Source organism: Rhipicephalus microplus, chromosome 8 (assembly GCF_043290135.1).
Source record: "Rhipicephalus microplus isolate Deutch F79 chromosome 8, USDA_Rmic, whole genome shotgun sequence".
In the NCBI taxonomy this organism is placed as follows: domain Eukaryota; kingdom Metazoa; phylum Arthropoda; class Arachnida; order Ixodida; family Ixodidae; genus Rhipicephalus; species Rhipicephalus microplus.
The window spans coordinates 18672357-18695697 of NC_134707.1; the positions used below are offsets into that span (position 1 = coordinate 18672357).

Consider the following 23341-nt stretch of genomic DNA (forward strand, 5'->3'; position numbering starts at 1 on the left):
GACCCAAGCAATCTGCGTTGCTGCAATCCGCCAATGGTGCAAACAGTGAACCTCCTTCAGAACATTGTCAGCATGCTTCCCGAAGACCACTCCGAGCACCGACTGGCGTTGTCCCTGTTAGATGTCTTGGAATCCCTGCCCGAACCATCCTAGCCTCTGTCCGAGGATGCCTAGGAACAACATTTGTGATATGGGTTCACACTTTTGTGGCCGCCTCACCGTTCAGATGGTTCCTCTGCGAAATTGAAGTTGAGTCCCAGCATTGTGACTCAACTCAGTGTGAACGGCTCAATGTTCAAATGCTTCCTCTACGAAACTGAGGTCGAGTCGCAGCGCTGTGACTCCATGCAGTGATGGCTGATTGACGTGAAAACAAATGCACGTGTCTCAACATTCAGATGGTTCCTTGACGAAACTGAGGTTGAGTTGCGGCACTGTGACTCAACGCAGTGATGGCTGACTGACCTGAAAGCTCACGCACGGCGCTTTTGATGACTGAAATTCCGGAAGGTGGATTCCTGATAGGTGACTTATTCAGCATTATTTTCGACAGCTTTGCCCTCAACGTGCATCACTGATTAAGTTGTCTGCTTTGACAACGGCTGTCTGAAAGCAATGCGTGTTTGTTAAATCCTGTGTTACTTTCAGCACACATAAATGCACCTCTTAAAGTTTTGTACAGCTGAACTATGATACTGCGAACTCGAAGGAAATTTCTAGCTAGGTCTTTGTGTTGGTAATCCAATTAGATGTAAAAATGCTGTATGTTGTACGCTTCAGTGCATAGATGTTCTTACCGCTCTGAAGCATATTAAGCAATTATCAATAAGAGCTCTTTTGTACAAGCCATCTCTAATATGAGATTTATGTGTGCTCATTTCTCCACCTTGCCTTGCAACTTTCTTCAGATTTAATGTCTTGTCTCACAGCATCTACCGAACGGTTCGTTATCATGGCTTCAAGGATTTTCTGTGACGAAAAAAGCGACTTCAGTATTTTATTATGAGAGGCACATTCGTACTGAAGGGATATTGAAAGTTGTGACTTATTTTTTGCGTGTGTGAGACCGTAGCATTACGTCCAGACGTAATGGTGATGATAGCCATGGTTAAAATGAGCATTTCAGCAAATAAATGCAGTACATTAGGCACATTTTTTATGTTTGGTGTGGGCTTGTGCAAATAGTGAATTTTAGGTTTGTAGCAAAATCGAAGGGAATAGCGATTTGGTATGAATAATTTCAAATCGAACTGAAATAGCATGCATTACATATTATAAAGAAAAAAATAGCATATTTGTCATGATCCAACTAACCAGCACAATTTTTTTTAAAATTGAAACAAGGCATGTGAAAATGTTATTTTTTTTTTGGTTTAAAGGAAGTGGAAGCAATGTTGAACAGTAACGGTATTTGACCTTCAGTATAATGCAAGTTATAACCAGTAAAGCTCACTAGGTTTTAAAGTTTATTACACTTGGAGCATGTAAGCTAGTGTAACAAGCTTTTAAAATTAAAAAAATTGGCCGCGTATCAGCTCGCTTCGCTGCAAATGTCGTCGAAAGACTATAGTCTTCTGCCGGCCATGCTACATGAGTCCTGGTCCCATCCGCAGCCACCCATGATGCTGTTCTTGTACCATTTTCGTCCTGCCAAGCGGCAGCATCGTATCGCCGACAAAGGGCTTTTTCGTGCATAGCGTCTCGTTTTGAGCGCACAGTAAAACGCACTAGGACCTTCAGAGTTGCGTGTCTATGCATTTTCTAGTAAATGAAAGTGTAAATTTAAGGGCTCATTTTCTTTGCTAGACACAATAATAATGAGAACTAACAGACAATAATACCAGGGAAACTATACGGGGTTGTTATTAGAAGTACTTGTAATATGAATGTGAGGAAAGAAAAGTGGGCGAAAATATAACTCTCAATCGGCGCAACCTGCGACCTCCGAATAACACAACCCATTGAGCCACTGAGCTACAGTGCCGGTCATCCCCCTGTCCACTTTATGGGGTACGTATGTGCGTTTAAACATGTGAGCGTCATTCAGTGCCACCTGTTGCCTTTAGAGGGAGTGTGGAACTTTCTGTCTGGTCTGTTTGGCCAAACAGGCCAAAAAACACGAGAGTGGCTCTCAGTGTTTACGAAAATATTCGATTATAAATTAGGTGCTCAACCAATTGCGATGAAATTTTGCCAGCTTATTTGTGAATGCACAACGATTAACCCGCACAAGGTGAATTATGACCGAAAATTTTATGCCGTGACCCCTTTAAGGCAGCCGTAATTTGTGCATCCAATGCCGTGTGGCCTGCCATGTGTGAGCTATCGATTAAGATCCTACCGGGTGAGGGCATCCTGTTGGGTGTCGGGTAAGGGTGTGGCAAATACCAATTGGGTATGTGCCACAGAAATCGGGTAAATGCCCCTACTCCTCACTGATCTGCTAAAAAGAAAGAAGACGAGTTAGCCCTACACTAGGGAACGGGAAAGGCGATGGAGGACTCTTAATCGATAGAAGGCCTACACCAGAGACAACATGCTTGTAGATCTACGAGACGTAATCACACTTAGTTTCAGTGCGGGGTCTAAGACTTCCTCTGGTTTATCTCGAACCTCTCAGAGTTGAAGATCAACATTGAAATAACCAAGAATCACTTAGCTAAAAGTTAGCAACGACCTAGAAGCAATCTGGAAACCACTCTCATCACCCAGCTAAGGGCAAGAAACAAATTAAAATTCTTTATTTTCTGCCTTACAGTGGTACGGAGAGTGGAGGCACAGAGAAAGCAGTCAGAAACAGCTTGACAAAGCCACAGCACACTTTTCCTTGGCCTTCACGGCAAGGCTTGTTAAATATCAGTATCGGCATAGTGTAATGACAAATATAGAATAATCAGTAAATAAAAACAAACAAAATAGGCTATACAGTATAGTATAGATAATGTTCACATTTGATGCACACAAGTATGGCTGCGAAAAATATCTACATGGTAATGTACATAACATGCTAAGCACTGCTTGACGAACTGAAGAGATCAGAACTGTTATGTGCGTACGAATTTAGGAGGGAAGGAAGAGTGAATCGCAGACGTTCTATACACGATTTTATTCTGGGTGTTGGCACAACCCAAGTCTTTTATGCCTTGGGTTGTGCGAAAGAAAACTAGAAGCAATCAGATTAGTCTTCAGAACCATCCGGCTTTGTCGTGTCAAGCTTTGCGCATCCTTTGTGCAAGCTACAATACTTTTGGCCTTTGTTTTGTTATATCAATGTTTAACACTTCCACTAATAAAGAACCATAGTCTTATTAGGAAATACAGTGGAAGGCGCACCAGCACTTGTCACAAATGAATGAACGTATCAGAGTGCTTGACTTTTGGACGAAATTTTCTAGGAGGTGTCTTCATCTCTTCTATATGCCCAGCTATTCAACACATTACCGGGTTCAATGGGTCTAGGTTCAACTGTATAAAAGCTTACATCTTATTCTATAAAATGTATAAATTTGTCGCCTATAGTGTTTCAGTTAACGAGTGTTGCTTCAAAATGTGAATCACCTAAAAGCAGTCGCTACCCTGACGAAGAGAAGTACCCTTGTCAAAAAGTTGGCTTCAGCGACATTCCTAGTTCGACTTCTCCTCATTTCAAGCGGCCTGTACGTCAAAATGAAGCTAAAGGCCATAGCTCACGTGCGCTGATCCGTATCTCTTTTTCTTTTTTTTTTTCAAACAGCATCTGAGAATCCTCGATAGCCTTTGTTATCAGATCAAGATCATATCTTTTTTTGTTATCACTGTTACCACCTTACAAGTGGCTGCTACATTTTAGTCCTGCCTTAGTTACGACTTATCTTGTCGTGGCGCTCGTTTATAGTCAGCTGCCTCGACCAATGTGTTGTCATCTAAGAACTTGCACTAGCCTACTTCAATGCATGATGTGGCATATGTACATACACCTTCGGGTCGATAAGTGCTTTTGACAATGCTCGTGTTGACGGCAACGAAGCTTCATTTTACATGCCAGGGTGCCACGATAGTCGTATCATGGCTTATGTGCTAAGTCACTGCTCGTCGGCATGATTTTTTCAGAACCAGTGATATGTACCCTCCTAGTCTCTCCCATGCCTAGCTTTGGTCTGCTTGCAAAACAGGGAACAGAGATTGTAACGAGTCATAGCGCGATGTCATAACGTCCAAACACGAAGTTTTGTCGTGCGCATGAAACAATTTTTTTTGGCTGTCTTTAAGAGCCGAAACAGAGTGTGGAAGTTTAAGTGCGAATAGCTACTGAAGGAAATATACATTGATTTGGTGAACATGTGGGTTTTACAACATTAAAATCTCTTCACCTGAATTGATCGATAATTCACACTGTACAGCTGGTCTTTGCAAAGTTGAAAGCTTTTGAACAGGAAAATACAGGGAAAGTGCAACTCGATATCTACTGATGGTTCGATTTGAATTAATTTTCTGTTTTACTTTGCAGTTGCTATAAGCTTCACCCATAAAATAGCAGTTCAGCGGTCATCTTCATTTGAAAGTTGTACCAACGAGTGCTCATTAGAAGCACGAGGAGTGTCTTGCTGCAAATATGTTAGCACATTGAAAAGTAATACCACTGTCACACGAGCACTTGGAAGCACTTTAAGAAAGAACACCTTTTTCGAAAAAGAGTTTTGCATGCAGACACATAACAAAGTGATATTCATGTTTCAGAAGTGGTCTTTTCTAAAAACAGAGGTCATCTATTAATTTTCTTGCCGTAAAAGAGTAGCCTGAAAACAAGTGCGCACCAGTGATTATGAATTGATGAAAGAAATAGGCAAATGTTTCTTGTTCTGTCACTTATACTCATTGTAAAAATAAATTTATCATGTCATAAAAAGAGTTATTAACCCTTTAAAGCTTATCTTCTCTTGTACAATCGTAAACAGGTCAAACGGGTAGGAAATACCACATGACGACGTTTAGTGCGTCGCATGCATGAGTGCAAGAAGCGTAGCGCCGTTACATGTATGGTGATGCCAATGACCAAATAGCTCTGGATATGCCTCCCTAATTTTTTTTGAGGCCAGTGCAAACACACACTTCTCAACGCGAGCCGTCGGTCCCTTATTTCAGGGAGTGGTCGTGATGCGACGCTACATGATGGATCACGCTGCTTGCATCACACGTGCGTCTGAGCGTTCTGCCCTGGAGATGCAATAGATGTGTTTCCCACTCCAATATCATACGTCTGTCATATTTCTTCCTTCGTGCTCCTCCTTTCTGGCTAGAAGTGATGCCACCACCGCTTGAGAGCGCAGCGCATGCGGTAGCATTGCAGTGACGCTTCCCCATTGGTTCTCCGCATAGCGCCACGAACACCGACACACTACTTCAAAACGCCATATTTTTTACAGAGCCAGATGAATCGCCAATATGCTGAACACAAGAATGCAAGACGCCGCCACACGGATCTGTACATAACTAAAGAAAAAAGTACTTCACATGATTTTAGCTGTGAGGCACTGCATGAGGGGGTTCTCTACCCCATGACAGCAAAACAAACGCGAAGGCTAGGCTATGGGCGAGAGCAGAAAAGGGCTAGAGGAGCAGGCAGTGAATGGCTGATCGGTCGCATATGGCTGGCATTGTTAAAATAGAGGAGGCGTTGTCCGAGGTCACACAAAAAGCAACAACTCGAGTGGTCGAGGAGGAACACCGAGACTTCATATGCTGAAACTCTCAATTTCATTTTGGCTGATTCTCTTTTGAAAGCTAGCATCGCCCTTTCAGCAGTGCATTCATAAGAAAAACACTAAAATAAATAGTTGGTGCCACGTGTCTGCGAGGCAGTACCTCTTCATTATAGGTCTTTAATCTGCATGAAAGACTATGTAAAAGAGTTTTTGCATGCTCATGCAACAAGGTATGCGTATTTGTTTTTTTCTGACTGAAATATTATTTTTAACTGAGTATGGATTTCAGAATCTCTGCCAAAATTCAGGATATTCGAGATTTCTGTTTAGGAACAGTGGCACAAGTAAGTATTCATTTGGCAAAAGTTCGAGCATCCAGGCATGCAGAAGTGCTTGAGTTCGCAGAAATGCATGAATGTAATTTCATCAACTTGTGGAGAAGTGTGGAAAAGTTTATCATTTGTTGGAACGTCTTAGCACTCGCCTATAGTAGCCTACACAGCACTCTTAGTTGTTTACTATTTGATATGAACATACACATTTTTCTTGCGTGGTGTGGCGGTGACTGTGGGTGAAGCTTATAAATATTCTCAAGGTTGCAAACAATTATAGGCTTTATTTTAGCTTGCAATTTACCCATAATGGCAAGGTCAGAAGCACTTTTAATGAAGTAACAGGGTGTCTGTTTTTTTTTCTGCATTCACAAATATGTAATTAGGCTTATATTAACATGCACTACTGCACAAATTGCAGGCCTCTGCATGTGCATGGGTCTGCTCACATTGCTCGGGCTGCATACCTGTGCATGCGTTCAGGTCTACACATGCAGTACCGTACATTTTGGAGACATGGTCTGCACACACTGCTCAGGCTGCATACCTGTGTTTGTGCTAAGGTCTATCCATGCAGTAGCACACATGTTGCAGACCTGGTCTGCACACACTGCTCGGGCTGCATACCTGTGCATGTACTCGGGTCTACACATGCAGTTCGGTGCATGTGGCAGATCTGGTCTGCACAGATTGCTCAGGCAGTATACCTGTGCATGTGCTCGGGTCTACACATGCAGTACCGCAAATGTTGCAGGCCTGGTCTGCACTCACTGCTTGGGCTGCATACCTGTGTATGTGCTCATGTCTACACATGCAGTTCCGTGCATGTGGCAGGCCTGGTCTGCACAGACTGCTCGGGCTGCATACCTGTGCATGTGCTCGGGTCTACACATGCAGTACCGCAAATGTTGCAGGCCTAGTCTGCACTCACTGCTTGGGCTGCATACCTGTGTATGTGCTCATGTCTACACATGCAGTTCCGTGCATGTGGCAGACCTGGTCTGCACAGACTGCTCGTGCTGCATACCTGTGCATGTGCTCAGGTCTACACATGCAGTACCACACATGTTGCAGACCTGGTGTGCACACGCTGCTCGGGCTGCATACCCGTGCAAGTGCCCCAGTCAACACATGCAGTACCGCAAATGTTGCAGGCCTGGTCTGCACTCACTGCTTGGGCTGCATACCTGTGTATGTGCTCATGTCTACACATGCAGTTCCGTGCATGTGGCAGACCTGGTCTGCACAGACTGCTCGTGCTGCATACCTGTGCATGTGCTCAGGTCTACACATGCAGTACCACACATGTTGCAGACCTGGTGTGCACACGCTGCTCGGGCTGCATACCCGTGCAAGTGCCCCAGTCAATACATGCAGTACTCCACATCTTGCAGACATGGTCTGTACACACTGCTCAGGTCGCATACCTGTGCATGCGACTCGAGCAGTATGTGCAGACCATGTGCACCCTCCGAGCAGTATGTGTACCGGTCACTGGTGGCATCTACCATACATGTTGACGCCATCGCTGTAACTCGAAGAGTGAGGGTCAGGGCATGGAACCCCGCCTCTGTTCAAGCTGCTAATTAATAAGTGATGAATACCTGTGCATGTGTAAACATCTACACATGCAGTACTGCACAGGGAAACTACATTCAGTTCTACCAAATTTCTGTCTCCTTGTAGTTCGAATTGATAAGTTTGCATTGCCAATGCCAAAAGAACTCATAATGGTAGCGGGGTGTCTGTTTTTTTTCCACATTATTTTCACCCTCTAAGGGTGCTGCTGAACCTTCTTTCAATTTGTCTACAAAGATATATTGCACTACGTTCGCACTTGGTGTTGTTGAAACTGATTGTCAGCTTGTGGTTTCTCATTTGAAAATTCTGCACAGCTTTTGGATTGTTATTTTTGTGTCAGCAGCAAGTTTATACATAGCACTAATGTATGTTTCATGCTTTGCAAGAGAGCATGTTTTAAGTCATTCACGCATTGTTCTTCTCGACAGGTGCCATCTAAAAAAAAAAACTCTGTAGGAACAGACTAGTGTCTAGTCTATCACATTGTGTATAGAAGGTTGTTTTGAAGATGAGCAGTCTTTGTCAAAAGTTTAGAGAACATTTTAGAGTCTAGTGCTTTGACCTTGTTAGCCTCATGTTTGGAGCGTCTGGAGTTCCACAGTGGCTTTATAAACTTTTAACAAAAACTGTACAGCATTTGATGGCCATAATATTGACTTAGCATTTAGTGTCTCTTTACACTGTACATTGATTTTAATTTTCAGGAATTCATTTGCAAAAGCAGAATTATTTATGGTAAAGCGTACACACAGCTAAAGTGAGCTGACTTTTTTTTTTTGCTCAGAATGCACAACTATTTTGGAAGGGAAACAATTTTTATTCTCTTGCACGCACACAGAGTTTGTTTGTAATTACAAAAGCCTAGGGCCATTTCTTTGTCTATGTCCGTGACTTGGTCTGGATTTTGTCTTCTTGTTCTGTAAAGAAAAATAAATGTACAAAGTGGTTTTTGAATTTATACATACACATCAATCACAATCAAACTTTATTACAACCAAGTCAAAGGTGCTTTTAATACATTCACCTTTGGTTTAGTCATGCATTATTGGCAAGAAAAAAAGTCTGCAAGTTTGTGATTTAATCTGTTCTGTAAAATAGCTTTCTGTATTCCAGTTCTCTTACAGCACTAGATCCAACGTCTTCTCACTGAGTGAGATGTTGAAGCTGGTGCTACAGTTTGTGCTATCGCTGGTGCAACAGTTTGTGCCAAATTACTAATTCATTTTTACCAACGTCCCTGTTAAGTGACAGTAATGCTTGTTTTCAGTATATAGTGCCCATTATAGCAATGCACATTTTTCGAACTGCCATTTTTATGAACAAAGTGTGCTTACCTTCTGCATTGGCATTGCCTTTGAGGGCATCCCACTTGAAGTGCAAACGCTGGTAAACGTCCTCGCACCTCTTGCACAGGCGGCCTTGCTCACTGGAGATGTTGCGTCGACACCGCTCGCAGGCGGCCATCTTTGTGGGTTCAAGCGCGATCAGCACCTTTTCATCCTCTGTGAAAAGTAACAAAATAGATAACGTCACATTGTAGTGATGGTTACAAACATGGCAGCCAAACAGTACCAAGAATGCCATGTGTCACATGTTCCTGTAAGGTGCCGAGTTGCATTGGGTCTTGCAAAATAGTTGTATCTCTGAAAGTGATCACTAGTGATTGACAAGTCAATCACAGGTGTGTCAGTACTCAAATACTACTGAATCACTAGTGATGACTAGTTAGTATTCATTTTCATGATAAGGTTCAAGGTTTGTCTGATGTCCACATCTTCTCACTTAGGAAAGCTCTGCTCTTCAAAATAATGCTTCGTGGAGTGTGCTTTAGTAACTTGAATGACCACAGACAACTGCAACACCAGCATATGGATATGAAACTGTCAATAAGCAATGGTTGTCGATAGGCTAACCTGTTTCTAAGATCACAGCCCTGTCGGAACCCGCTTGCACCATCAAGTCATCGGCTTGTTCGAAAGTGACCGAAGCCACTTGCAGCACATCGGTGAGCCCGGAGTGAATGGACGAGTCTTCTGGCTGAAGAAGCTGCAGTGAACAAGCAGTGTGGTAAACTCGTGGATTTTTTTGTTTGTTTGTTTTCCGAACAACTGTGCTTTCACTATTTTAGGCGAACAGCATTGGAGAGATAAAGTACAGTGCACCCGACATCAGTCACTTCCGGCTGTGAAGTTTGTGACAACAACTGCAGAAGCACTGTTGAGGCACGGAGGAAGCATTTACTTCAACAGGCAGAAACGTTCAGTGCTGGTGTTAAGCATCTATGTATGTAATTTTCTGAACAAAGGTACAGTTGAACCCCATTATAAGAAGCATGCTCTATGCAGCAATTCTGGTCTTTTATTCTAGATATCTCTTATAAGCAGGGAACCTCGTATCTATTTTCTTATAACCCTGTATTTTACCATAGAAATACTGGTGTCTCTTATATGAGTTTCTCTTATAAAAGGGTTTGACCTAATAACTCGTTTGTTTACTGCAACCGCACTAGGGCTGCTGCAAAAGTGGGTATCATGCATCGATGCATGATATATATGGAAGTCATGCAATAGTGATGCACATACATCTCCGAGTAAAAAATTCCAGTGTTCAAATAAGTTGGTTATAGTCTGATAATCCGATATTAATTATTGTTGAGGTTTAACGTCTCAAAACCACGAAAAGATTATGAGACACCCTAGTGGATGGCCTCTGAAGACTCGACCACCTGGATTTCTTTGATGTGTGCCTTAATCTGAGTAAAGTACTCATGCACTGAAACAGGACAATTTAGGGTTAAGTTATGCACATACTTTTGTTACTGCCATCTTCACTTTGGGTCATATCAGCGAGATTTCACAACTCGAACGCGTATATTAGAGCCAAGGTTGACTTCAGAAACAAGCTTCATCGCAACATGACGTGGTTAGCTCGAGCAAGTGTGCACACCGGTCATCACGCTAAAAAAAAAACTTTATGTCGCATTTGAATCTATGAGTAGTGTGCATGTACACAAGCATCGAGCATTTCCGCCTGCATCAAAAATGTGGGATTATAGACGATTATCACAGCAGTACAAGCACACTAAAACTCTAGTTCACTATAACTGCAGGACTTGAGAGAGAACTCACTCTGAGGCAGCAGCCAAAGCGGCTGTCCCCACTGGTAGAGATGATCGTGACGTCGTGCAACAATGGCCGGGACTTGGCGGCGGCTTTGTTCACGGCTTCCCTCAGCCTCGCGAGCGGCTTCTCTAGCTGGGCAAACTCCGGCCTTTCCCAGTCGTGTGGAGGTGGTTGCCACGCACGCCGGAAAACGCCAGTGTCGTCTGCTCGGAAGGGAGGCAAAAATAAGCAGGAAGAGGAAAATTGTATACTTTCACACAGATGCCTCAACGTTTTAGATAAGCTACTACAGCCAAAGCTAGTGTAGAAAGCGAGAGATGAGGCAGAAGGTGATGCTGAATTTCACAATATAAATGACAAAACCATTTGCTCGGCCAGTTGCAATGTTCTGAACAGTAACAACAAATGAAGCCGTTTATTTGTTTCAAATATTTACAGACACTGCTCTGCTGCCCTATGCTGGGACTGCAGGGGAATAGTAAATTAGCTCAAGCAATACAAATACAAGTAAACAATTTTAAAGCAGGTAACATATGAAGTGAAAATAAGGAAAAAATTTATTTTTAAATGCACAAGTCAAGGAGGCCACAGTGCAAGACACTACGCAATCGAGAATAAGGCATTGACAGCTGTATAAATAATCAGGTTTTGCTATTTCCAAGGTGCAAAGCATATTCATTTAATACTCAGCCTAAGAACAAAAAAAAAAAGAAGTAAATTACAGTAGGTAAACTCATTAAACTATTTCTTTGCTCCAATGTGTCTAATTCAAGAAGTCTTGCTAGCTTCCACAGCACTGCACCTGATGTATGAAACGGAGCATAGGCACCTTGAATGTATGAAATGTTATGAGGACTTGCATTTGCCAGGGTCTCCATGGTGGTAGAAGATTTCTTCCGCGAGGTGCGGAACGACCGGAGCGGTAACATTCACCAGCACGTCAAGGACGTGACTCAAAGCTGTCTGGCAGGACCTACGACTCGTGGAATCCTCCGCATCGCAGTAAAGCCTGTTCATGCAGAATGGCAGCCACAGAAAGTCGGAGTAGGAATTACGGTTGCGTCTCTCATGCACGGTGGAGAGGTAAAAGATCGTGCACGGCCAAGGTCATCACGCCACTCGACCATTTTGACGTTTTCTTAATGTCAAGTGACGCTTACCTGTCCTTTAAAGCTTGGAAGTAGAAAGACGATGTTTCGTTCACGACAAAGTTCAGCACTGCGGAACAGGCATGGTGGTACCTCATTTCATCATAGAGTGATGCGACCTTCAAAAGAAGACACAGCAAAGTTTGTGCCGTGAATTACATGCGCTCTCTTTGGAGCAGTAACGTGCAAGGTCACTCGCGTATAGACACCATGGTTCACTCTTGACCGGAATAAAATGTACCTGTCTTCGCTTTGGATTGTAAAATAGTACTATTTAACACACAAATAAAATGAGAATGGCAGTATTATGTGCTATGCTTTCCACATGGGAGTTAAATATGTCAACATCATCGTTGAATTTTCTTGGATGAAGAAACAGATTGAAGCATTTGTGGTGGGAGTTTACTTAACATAAAACAACATTAACATCGCGCAAGTTTGGGTGCAGCTCGAGAACAGTACAGCGGGTAGTGACTGAGACAGGAAACGTCATTAAACACTAATTTAATACAAAATAAGGGAGTCGCTATATTGATGCTTCGCTTCTTACGGATCAGCATTTCACAAGTTGCGACAAATGCACCACCCGAGAGACCAAGCATAGAGGGCACAAACAAGACATCGTTTCAGGCATTTCAATTTCGTTATGTAGCCGTAACTGGGAGAAAACGGAAGTCGCAAAACGAGCAAAGCATGCAAAGCCTTACACGAGCGTGAAATCCGTGTAGGAGGTGGAGCACGAACCGGTCCAACGGGAGCATTTCTCGGTACCCCAAGACGTGATGCGTGTGATCAAAGTCGGATAGGGCACCCAGGCAGAACCTCAGAGTGCCCCTTATCTGTCGATGCGAAAAGATGCATAAGTAAATGGGGGTGAATGTCCACTACCATAGCATAAGCGTACTGGCCACAGTACGTTACTGGAAGTTCATAAAATAGCAGAAAAGAAGATGCAAATGCCTTAGTAAAAGCAGAAACCAATTCGTTGTTCTGAGAAATGCACAGACACTTTGCAAGAAATAACAATCTATGCATGAAGACCTTCCTTTATACAGAATCATCACGGGTAGACTTGGGCGTGCGCTGCCGCCATTAATGGCATGCTAAGTCTTAACGACAAGGTGAATTTCTTAACTCACAGGCGTGAGCAAAACTGTGCTGTCTGAAAATTACGGAGGAGTCTGCTTTACAACCTCTGCCATTCAGTGAAAGAACAGGTGCTGTTTGACCTGTGGACGAACGTTTATGCTCGGCACATGATACAGTAGGACATGCATCATTTTCCCTCAACTATCTTGCTCTGCGATTGCCACACGTAAGCTGTTGTAAAGACGAATCTCGTAATGATAGTGTCCTTCTGGCATGAAAATAGCATTGTTATAATCAATAAATCCCGATAAGCTTATACCTGTGACACCATTTTAATGGCAAGAACAAGTTTTGTTGGGTTAGTTAAAACCAGTACTTCATTGTGCTGGTTCTGTTGTTGAACTGTATTTTCTGAATGTCCAGACAACTATTTTCACCACTGCCTCCTTTTGAAGCGGCACAGACAATTTTATACATTCCTTTTCCACCACAGTGTGACTTTTCGCCTGATGGTTAACATTTGCGTTATTCTTTTATTTTGTGTGTGCGACGCTTGAAGTAACTCGCAACGCCATTAGCTTTTTGCACCTTCAATTGTTCTAAATGGCTGATAATGTACTAACCCTATGAAGCAATGACAAAAAGCAAGCTGTTCATCAAACTTCTGCATAAGAGAGAGCTAGCAGACATACTTCCCTTGTGTGCTCTGCGCTATAGTAATGAAAAAAATCTGTTAACGTGGGTTGTGTGCTTCAGCTGACATTTTGAGCACACAACGCCTCTTTATAAAACTTTTCATTGCAAGCTTCTATCTTCCTTTTTTCATGGTTTATGTACAATACTATCGAAGCTTCATTTAATGGAAGCGTTCGCTTTCACTTTGACATCCGTAACAGAGTGCTTCGCAATGATTTCAAGGTGTCTTTTTACCTCTCGTCGCAGAAAAAAGAAAGGGCAGGAAAGTGAAAACATGGTGTGCCAGACAAGTAGCACAATTTCTGGTGTTTTGATTCATACCTTGGCGACGTTTTCTTGGCACTCTGCTAGGACGTGCTTGGCGACGGGAACGTTTTCGTGGTTGCTCGTGTGAGCGGCAACCCACCACCGAAGGACGTCAACACCAAAGGCAGGGTCCTTTTTGAGATCCTGAAAACGGGCAATGAAAACGACAGCCCTCAATGTAAGTGGAAAACAATAAGTATTTCACCTATCCAGTTGATTTCATAAATAATTACCTCTACATGTACTGAAGCTTGGTTGGCTAGTGCGCTACATTCACAAAAATGAATTCGAATTGAATCTTTATTTACATAAAAAGTTTACATTAGTTTAATATTATTCTGGTAATCAATTTTTAATTTATTACTGTTCTACTTCTTGCATTTGCAAAGGACTTGGTATATGTACAGTGTCGTAATTGCATAATTTGTTTTTCTTTTTGTCTTGCAGAAAGTTACATTGGGGCACTCATTCAACTTTAAGATTTTAACTTTCTTAGCTACACAGCCACAAAAAACTAAGCCGTTTAGAAGAGAAGGTGCCCATGTAATTCTGAGCATTGTCTCTTCCATAATGTTGTCATTAAAGGGATACCGAACAGAATTTTTGCCGCCAATATTTGCAGCCAAATTGACAGATTGGGCCATGAAATTGATAGAGACAACCTTCGTTCCAGGCAGAAACTACGGCAAAATAATGAATTGGGTCCATTTTTCACAAACTGCTGCGTCTAGCGGCCGCGCCGTGAACTACAGAAGTTGATGCTTAGCGACACACGCCCGAAACAGGCGCCCACACACACGCACACCCAAAACAGGGAAGTGGCCAATGCCAGTCGTCGCTCGACCCTTTCAACACCCACTTTGGTTCCCAAAACCGGTACGAACAGCAACAACTTTTGTGGACGGGAAAGAGTGGGATGAAAGGAGAGGCAAAGAAAAAGAAGAGGAGGACAAGAACACGTGCACCCTGCATGCTCCTCGGTAAGTGTGACGTCTAGTCACGGCTCGCACTCCCGAGCATGCACCGGACGCTGACAATCCATCAAAAATACAACCAGCTGTACAAAAGTACGGGAAATTAACTTCCTTTATCGGAATAGTGGCATTTTCTGGGTCGAATTTCAAAGTTCTGTAAGTTTTCCCAATCTTCGTTCAGTGTCCCTTTAGCGTCACCGATGAGCTTTGCTAGCACAGTCGCTTTGCTCGTCTGGTTTTCATAGATGTTTGTGCTTGTGTATGTCGCCAATGCATTTGCTAAATAGCTCATCCTGTATCAACTGAACCAGAAGTGTTCAAGCTACACACAAACCTCTACCTATCAAACCTATAACAGCCTATACCTATAACAAAATTGCATCTTACACAAAAATAAGTTTGTTATATCCAAAAATTCGTTATAAAGGTTTATGTCTAACACTATATGTATCGCAAGACTATTTTTCTTTTACTTCCCTATAACTGATATTTCGTTATATCGAGGCCTGAAAGTATTACAAGGTGGTCACAGTTCAAGTTATCTATGAGCCAGGTCCACAGCAAACTCTCACCTTTCCACCCTTCGTTATCGTCTCGGGGTCGACGACGTTCCCCAGGGACTTGGACATCTTGCGACCCTCAGCATCCAGAGTGAAGCCATGCATGTACAATTTTCTGGGAAGTCCCCCGAGAACCATTTGGAAAAAAAGCAGCACTCAGAAAAAGTAGAATGAAAATCACTCAGCATAACAGGCAAACTTAATCTGCTGTCATAGCGCAGCAGTGTTTCTGATGAAAACGCTTTCCACGAGATGACCTAGAGAACTGCCAAAGTTCATTTTTTCAGCGACTAAGCTAGCATTCAGATAGCAGTCATTTGCTTCAGTGTTGAAATAATACTGAACAAAAATCAGCAAAACTAACGAAACTTGCACATTTACACTCATACCTTATGGTAACAAACTTGTACCTTACACGAAAATAAGTTTGTTATATACAAAAATTTGTTATAAAGGGATATTCTCAACATTATAGCTATTGCAAGATTGTTCTTCATTTACTTCATTATAACCAATGTTTCGTTATATCTGGGTTCACTATATCGAGGTTGGAATGTCTATAAACTATCACAGGTATGATTACCTATAAGGTGCTTTTCCTGTAAGAGCTACACTCGTGAGCAGCGAAGACTGGAACCAGCCACGGACTTGGTCGAAACCTTCCAGGTAGACATCTGCTTGGAAGGGTTCTGAAACAATAGCACCACAGCATCGTTATGCCTTGAGATTTTGTATATGAATTGGTCACATTTGAGGTTCGACACTACAGAGACTATAGCGAGGCATCAACGCTTCCATATTGTTTTAACAGTTGAAATAGGTTGAATAATTTTTTGTTTGTTGAACTTGCCTGGAAGAACCATCTTCCAGCTGAGCCCACTGTCGAGCCAGATGTCCATAATGTCCTGGCCTCGTGTCAATGCAGCTTCTTTGCAGACTCCAAGCTGACACAAAAAACACCCATAGTTAAACTGAGTTCCAGTAAAAATCTTACAAGAGCGAATGCACTTGGCAAGATGATAAGAATAATCGGCCACGTTTTATAACTCAGGTTTGCTACCGCAGCACATCGGCATAAGAAAGGCTACAAAACAAAACTTTGTGCCATGATTCTCCTTTTGCCATGGACTTGACATGCGTTGTCACGTGCCTCAATCGAACACTTTCTTTCCGGCGTTCCTCTCTCAACACCCTGTTCATGTTTCAATTCACCAAAACAGTACAGCAACAAACAGGAAGTAATTCAGCTGCTCCTGACCTGTTTGCGGACTTCATCCGGCAGAAGCTCCTTGTCTGTGGCCGTCCACCAGATATCCGGTCCTCTTGCATTCATAAGCTTGCAGACGTGTCTGACAAATTCTCTGTAATTTGAGACTTAAAATCAGACAAACGCAGGCCCATAGTGCCATAGTGTATACTCTGCTATTGCACTGAAACCGTACAGGATTTCACATGACTCCCATGACAGAGGTATCATCTTATCAACTTAAAATGCACGAGCTACAATATATCATACGACAGATTGTGATACAATATAGGGCACTACCATCGTGCCACAAGCAAGAAAAATACAGTCGTTACACACTTTCTGCTATAGCAACAGTGTCAAGTCGCTGATCATCAGTTGGAAATGCCTACCTTATGCATGCCTTATTTTTTGCTGAATTTACTTAACAAAAGTAGGCTTCCCTATTAGCATTTGACTTAGATATACACTCAAGCCGCATTATAACACAAAATTAGTTCGTTGTATCTAGAAATACGTCATAAAAGTATATTCCCCACACTACATTTATTGCAAGTGTGTTCTTAATTTACTTTGCTATAACCAATATTTCGCTACATCCGGGTTTGTTATGTCGATGTTCGAGTGTACATACTCTTCCACTGATTCCAGGGTATAGTCATTTATTACAAATCCTCAGTCTTTTGCCGGACCGCCTAGTATTATCTTTGTCTTCTGCATATTTATCGTCAACCCTTCTTTCACATTTTGTTTTTTAGATCTACAGGCATTTTTTACAACTCGTCGCTGTCACTGCTGAAGGTTATGATGTCATCTAATCTGGTTCTCACAGGCAAAAGAATACATCTTCAGTTTCTTATTTAGCAGTTTTCTACTGTTGTTTTTTATTTTTCAGCCCTTTAGTTTTTACTGCAGTCAGAGTTCCTGTCTTTCACTTGTGCCACGGTCACTAACAACCAGGCATCTGTCATCAAAATCTCGGCTTCAGATTTAGGAAACCAACACTTTCCAGTGAACAAAAACATGCAGTCACCTTGAGGTGAGTGGCCTTTCGTCCTCAAAGACCACCGGTATCGGTACGCCCCAGAACCGTTGCCTGGAAATGCACCAGTGGGGTCGCTGTGCCAATTGGTTCTCAAACATGGTGCGCGCGGATTCCGGTAAAATCTGTACTTTTTTGAGGCAATTCTGTTGCAATGAGAAAAAAAATGTCATTAAATAGGCAAAACAATCTTTTAGCAAATAGAGTACTGCCAAACCCAGATGCAACAATTTTGAAGCGAGCTTTATAACGCTTTGTAATATGAACTTGAGGTGGAACATATCACCAATCTGTGAATTTTCAATGCCTGGAAACGTTTATTTTTTTTAATATAGTGAAACACGGGAATTCGCCAACTTATTTCTCCAAGGCCACTCCGAATGCATAAAAGTATACTTACTTTTCACCGACACCTTTTTTTCAGAACATCTACATCAGACTGGGGCGGCCTTAACGTTGTGAAAGCCGCTGTGGCGGTCCCCTTCCCGATAAGGAACACCACAGGTGGCATGCTTCACCGCACGACGCTTACTGTACTACGCGATTAGCATTCTTCACCGCATTACAATAGTGTACGATGCGGTGAAGTGTACTCAAGCGAATTCGTCATTACAGGGTGTTGATGAAATCCTTGCTACACCTATCGTCCATATCCTCAGAAGCTCTGCTTTTGTTCTTTATTCTAGTATTGAACAACATAATTCAATTCGAACAGTTTAACTTCATTTGACATGAATACTAACAATAATGGAGCAAGATACTATTAGCTAAAATGGTTGCTTGGACGAGTTGGTATGACATTATTCACATAGAAACAGTGCCAAAAACGAAGTTACTATTCCCACATAGGAAAAAAGGGCATTTTAGGGATACATCATGGCATAGCATTTCATATATTTAATGTGAAATTAAACAGGACTTTAGTATATTTATAGCATATTGCAATAAATTTGAATGATATCTTTTACAACTGTTTGACACATGAGCTGAAATGTACATCACAAAGCCACAATGCTTAATGACGTTAGGCCTAATTCAAAGTGATGCAAAGGAGAATACAGCTCATAGCGTGTCTATTACCAATGCTCGCTGCCTCATGTTGTCGTCGAGGTTGATGAACCACTGTCGAGAGGACCTGACAATGACGGGCTGTTTGCTGCGCCAGTCATAGGGATAGCTGTGGGTGTAGCTGCCGGTCCGGACCACGTGATTGGCCAGCAGCTTTGTGACGGCGTCGGACCCCTCGGTGAGCACCGGGAGACCGCGCAACTCTGGTCTGCAGCTCGACGCAAAACGTCCCTCCTCGTCTACTAGACAGTCCTGGAGTGTGTTGAAAGAAAGAAAAAAAACTAACATACAAAGTCTCAATTACAGATGAAAATTGTGCTACTGGAAAATCATTATTCAGTCGTTATTCTGACAAATTACTGAATGTTAGTTTCTTTTCAGATGCCACCCACAAAAAGCCATCTGTGTCATATCACTACAACGTGACTTCAAGGCACTCAGTATTCTATTGCAACAAGAGCAATGAGATAATTCTTTAATTTATGAATGTTATGGTAACTAATCCTAATTAGGTTGTAATTAAATATCTCTTTACCCTAAAGTCATAGATACTTATTTTTGGCAAAAATTTCAGGCAAGGAATATAGCACAAATTCATTTTATTCTTGTCCATTTTGAGCACAAAAATTTTTTTTTCACCTTGCCAGCAGCAAGCGACTTGTGAAATGTGGTACTACCTTCAGAAAAGTGATCATATGTGTCAGTACACTGCAAAATGAAGTTCAATGAAGACAAATTTATTATAAAAATGAAGTTAAATGAAGACAAATTTATTATGCAGGAGGTTAAATTTATTAAAGAACAATATATCTTGCTCTTTCACAGCCTCTACTTGATGCGAACAGCAAAAACGAGTGGTGTACGCTGTTGTGTACATAGCATCTCAAAGGGTTAGAAAAACATCATCTCGTCCTTGAAAATAATCTTCCAATAAGGAGAGCGCATCAGTCAGGGAAATGGGTGAGGATACCTCCATAGCTATGCCATGCTTCAGAGCATTCTGGTAGTCCTCAAAGCCATGGCTGGGAGCCGAATGGACCAATCCTGTGCCCTTGTCCATCGTTACGAAGCCTGCCGGCAGAAACCTCAGTTCTTTGTCCGGATACAGAGGATGTGTGTAAGATGAGTTGGACAGTATGTCACTTCCTGCGAATAAATTATGAAAATTGTGTCGCTATAAACAATTTTACACTTTGAAAAAAAAAAAAGCAGAGAGATCTTTACTTCAAATATTCTGCATGTGTCAGCTTCGTTTTAAGCACCGGAAGGGATGATTGCTTTTTCTGAGGCAAACACCTTAGACACCTCTTCAATTGAAAAATTTGACGTCTAATGGCGTCAGGGATGAGTGGTGCAAAAAAATGTCGCAGCATATCCACAGTGTGAATGATGATTAGTGGGGTGTAGCATCCGTCTGTCTATGCGTCCATCCATACTTCTATTCATGCATTCGTCTGTGTGTCTGTCGAAGTGTCCGTCCCTGCATCCGTATGTCCCGTCTGTGCGTCCGTCTGTCTATCCGTCGGTCCATCTACCCGTATGTCCATCTGTCTGTATGTCTGTCCATCCGCCCATCTAGTGGTACCGCCATCTCGCATCATTTTGTCATTCCATCTTTGCGTCTGTCTGTCTGTCCATCTAGTGAAAACTGCAAGTACTGTCATCTCGCATCTTTTCATCATATATTCATCATATACAAGTACTACCATCCAGCAGACATTCCTAGGACTAAACGAGAGGTGGCTACCTCCTCCTCCTCCTTTTTCTTCTTATTCTTCTTCCTTTTCTTCTTCTTCTTCCTCCTCCTTTTCTTCTTCTTCTTCCTCCTCCTCTTCTTCTTCTTCCTCTTCTTCTTTTTCCTCTTCTTCTTCTTCCTCTTCTTCTTCTTCCTCTTCCTTTTCTTCTTCCATCGAGGACGCAGGACCCACAGCTTAAGGAGCTTCGGCCCTCAAAATCATCGCATGACGACATCACCATACGACATCACAGATTGCAAAAAATTGCGGCGTTATTATGCCATCACAAAATTCTGGCATGGCATCCCGTGACATGATGCTACATGATGTTGTTGTAGCAGCCTCGTTTGGGCAGCAAATGAAAATAGAGAGCACACGACCTCAAGAGAAGAAAATGAAGACTGCACTTGGGAGTGGCACGTGGAACGATGGCTTGTGTTTCTTGCTCCCTTACACATCGGCTAAGAAGAAAAAAAAAGATGGTTTCTAGCTTCGAGTCGTCTTAGGTGAGTGCACGAGATACTCTACGAGTTTATTCAAATTTAAGCTTCCGTCACTCTCTCTGCCAATAGCATTGCCCTAAGAGTGCGCTAAATGTAAACTGGGGGCAACCAGCATAAAGTTATAATTTGGTTTCTAATGATCGAGACAGGCTGAATTAGAGATCAATAGCAGTACAGGTAAACAAGTCAACAATGACAGGGTAGGAAGGAACGAATTGGGCAGCAGGTGCGACAGTTTTTAAGTGCTGTGTGAACAACACATTAACAAGTGTTTATCTTAAGTGCAATTTAATTGGGGTATGTCGCGGAACATTTTGCAAATCCTTGAATCTTATGATTCCCACAAAAATTAGGGCATTTCAGCATTTTACTGCTCCTCAAAGAAACATTGCTCTCAAAGACACCTTGCACCAATTACGATCGAAGTCCTCCTAGCATGGTTTGTGAAAATTTATAGAACTTATGCATCATTACATATATGTACATATGCATATTTTGTGCCCATGAAAAAGATGCCCAACAACGTCTGTCGATAAGCATTGCTTCTTGCGTTTTATGAAGAGATGACCAACCGCTAAATTTAACTAATTAAAAAATTACTGTACACCTGTAGTGCAGATGGCACTACAGGTGTACAGTAATATGTGTCATTTTAGGCACAGCAGGGCCAGACATTACTTACCAGATGGGCATTCTAAGGAATGGCATTTGTGAGGTTCAGATTATCCATATACACACAAAAAAAAATTTTACACACTTTAAACAGAGCCTAGCATGGCCGCAGCAAAAGGCTGTAAGTACCTGAGAAAGATGCAATGACCTGCAGTTCTTCTCTGAGCTTTTGATGAAGATGAGCGATCAAGTCAGAAGCCACAACTAAGTGTCTTCGAGTGGTGCTTGTTCGAACGATGCTGTACCTGCGAGTTTTCGGACATCGCAGTCATTCACAGGCTCGCACGTCTTAGGGCATGCACACACTCAATCAAGCAGTTCTTAAAATATCTCCGAAGCAACTGCGTCGCACACATACGTACATTCCAATAGCCTATTCACGTATGCGGATGGTCACTTACGTCTATTCCAACAGTGTATTGACATACCTAAACACATATGCCTATAGCCATGTATGCCAATGCCGAAAGTCTATTCACGTATGTGAATTCATATGTATAGAGCCATGCACAGATAGTCATGCATGGCAATTGTTTGCTGTAAAACTTGACTGTTTTTAATAAGTACAATTTCTTAGATTTTATGAAAAAAAAAATTCAGGTGATTGACAAGGTTACATTGAGGAATCGACACTAGGAAGAAGGCAAGCCCACTCACTGGTGATTTGGTGAGAAGCAGATGGCCTGGTTTGCTGGCAAGGTCCAGGGTGTGGTTGTCCAGATCAGCGCTGACAATTTGGTGTCCTTCGCTGTGATTTGTATCACTCAAAATTAACAACAAATACATCACATGGCTAGTACAGTACCTTGATTGTAAAAGCCAAAGTAAACATTAAGAAAACATTGGCGCTGTGCTCCAAGAGTATAATTTGCTGCAATTAAGCATATGCTTCTCAATTTGATACTTACATATCAGCGTCACATAAGTGCCCTCGAAACCAACTCATCGTTGCTTTCACTCAAGACCTACAAATTCACACGGATTAAAGTGCAGCTGATTCAAAACGGCAACTTTAATAACTTCTTTAAAGCTATGACTCTGACCTGAAGGATGACGAATGCATAATTTTATGGGTTCCTATGCTTTTATTAGCATCCACCAAAGCACAGTTTTTTATCACGGGCACAGTTTTCAAAAGTAAGGAAAAGGCACAAGCACAGTACATATCATAAAGCATAAAGCTGAAATTACTGCTCAATACCAATTTGCTAAAACTACTGTAATGAAATTTGGTACTACTGTCTGCATGCTCCACTGGTACAATATTATTTACTGAGAGTATAATTAGTCAAAAGCCCTGCTTAGATTTTTTGCACTGTAAATGGCTTAAAATTAAAAACAAAATTATTTCTATAGACTGAAACTGTTGTCCGCTTATTGATCCACTCATTTGCAAACCTTGCATCAGAAACGAAATGAGAGAAAATTGATTAAGCAACCAATCAATCAACCAATCAATCAAAATGTACATAATCAGCATCATTGGAAAGTGCAGCCACATTGGACAGACCACTGCTGATTTTCGGCTAAATAACTGATTGTTTCACCAATTGACTAACTGCTATATTAAGCTAACTAGACGAGA

The 23341-nt window shown here is 42.0% G+C and overlaps 2 protein-coding genes across 4 annotated transcripts in view; one reads left to right on the plus strand and one right to left on the minus strand.

Annotated features, from left to right (window-relative positions):
- Nucleotides 1–8552, plus strand: part of Rab3-GAP (Rab3 GTPase activating protein) — a 57016-nt gene extending 48464 nt beyond the window's left edge. For all 3 annotated transcript variants that reach the window (XM_075871209.1, XM_037416338.2, XM_075871210.1), the window contains exon 33: nt 1–8552. In XM_075871209.1, coding sequence (XP_075727324.1) covers nt 1–153 — 153 coding nt within the window. In that variant the 3' untranslated portion in view covers nt 154–8552.
- IleRS-m (Isoleucyl-tRNA synthetase, mitochondrial) overlaps nt 8391–23341 on the minus strand; it is a 20254-nt gene continuing 5303 nt past the window's right edge. Inside the window, exons 8-24 of the mRNA XM_037416340.2 lie at nt 22414–22504; nt 21886–22001; nt 19816–19991; nt 18858–19097; nt 17769–17923; nt 16748–16850; nt 16340–16433; nt 16073–16178; nt 15502–15604; nt 13971–14099; nt 12572–12703; nt 11877–11983; nt 11577–11725; nt 10723–10919; nt 9508–9640; nt 8929–9096; nt 8391–8511 (exon numbers count right to left, since the gene is read on the minus strand). Of these exons, the coding sequence (XP_037272237.2) occupies nt 8474–8511; nt 8929–9096; nt 9508–9640; nt 10723–10919; nt 11577–11725; nt 11877–11983; nt 12572–12703; nt 13971–14099; nt 15502–15604; nt 16073–16178; nt 16340–16433; nt 16748–16850; nt 17769–17923; nt 18858–19097; nt 19816–19991; nt 21886–22001; nt 22414–22504 (2237 nt within the window). The 3' untranslated portion in view covers nt 8391–8473. The remainder of the gene's footprint in view (nt 8512–8928; nt 9097–9507; nt 9641–10722; nt 10920–11576; nt 11726–11876; nt 11984–12571; nt 12704–13970; nt 14100–15501; nt 15605–16072; nt 16179–16339; nt 16434–16747; nt 16851–17768; nt 17924–18857; nt 19098–19815; nt 19992–21885; nt 22002–22413; nt 22505–23341) is intronic.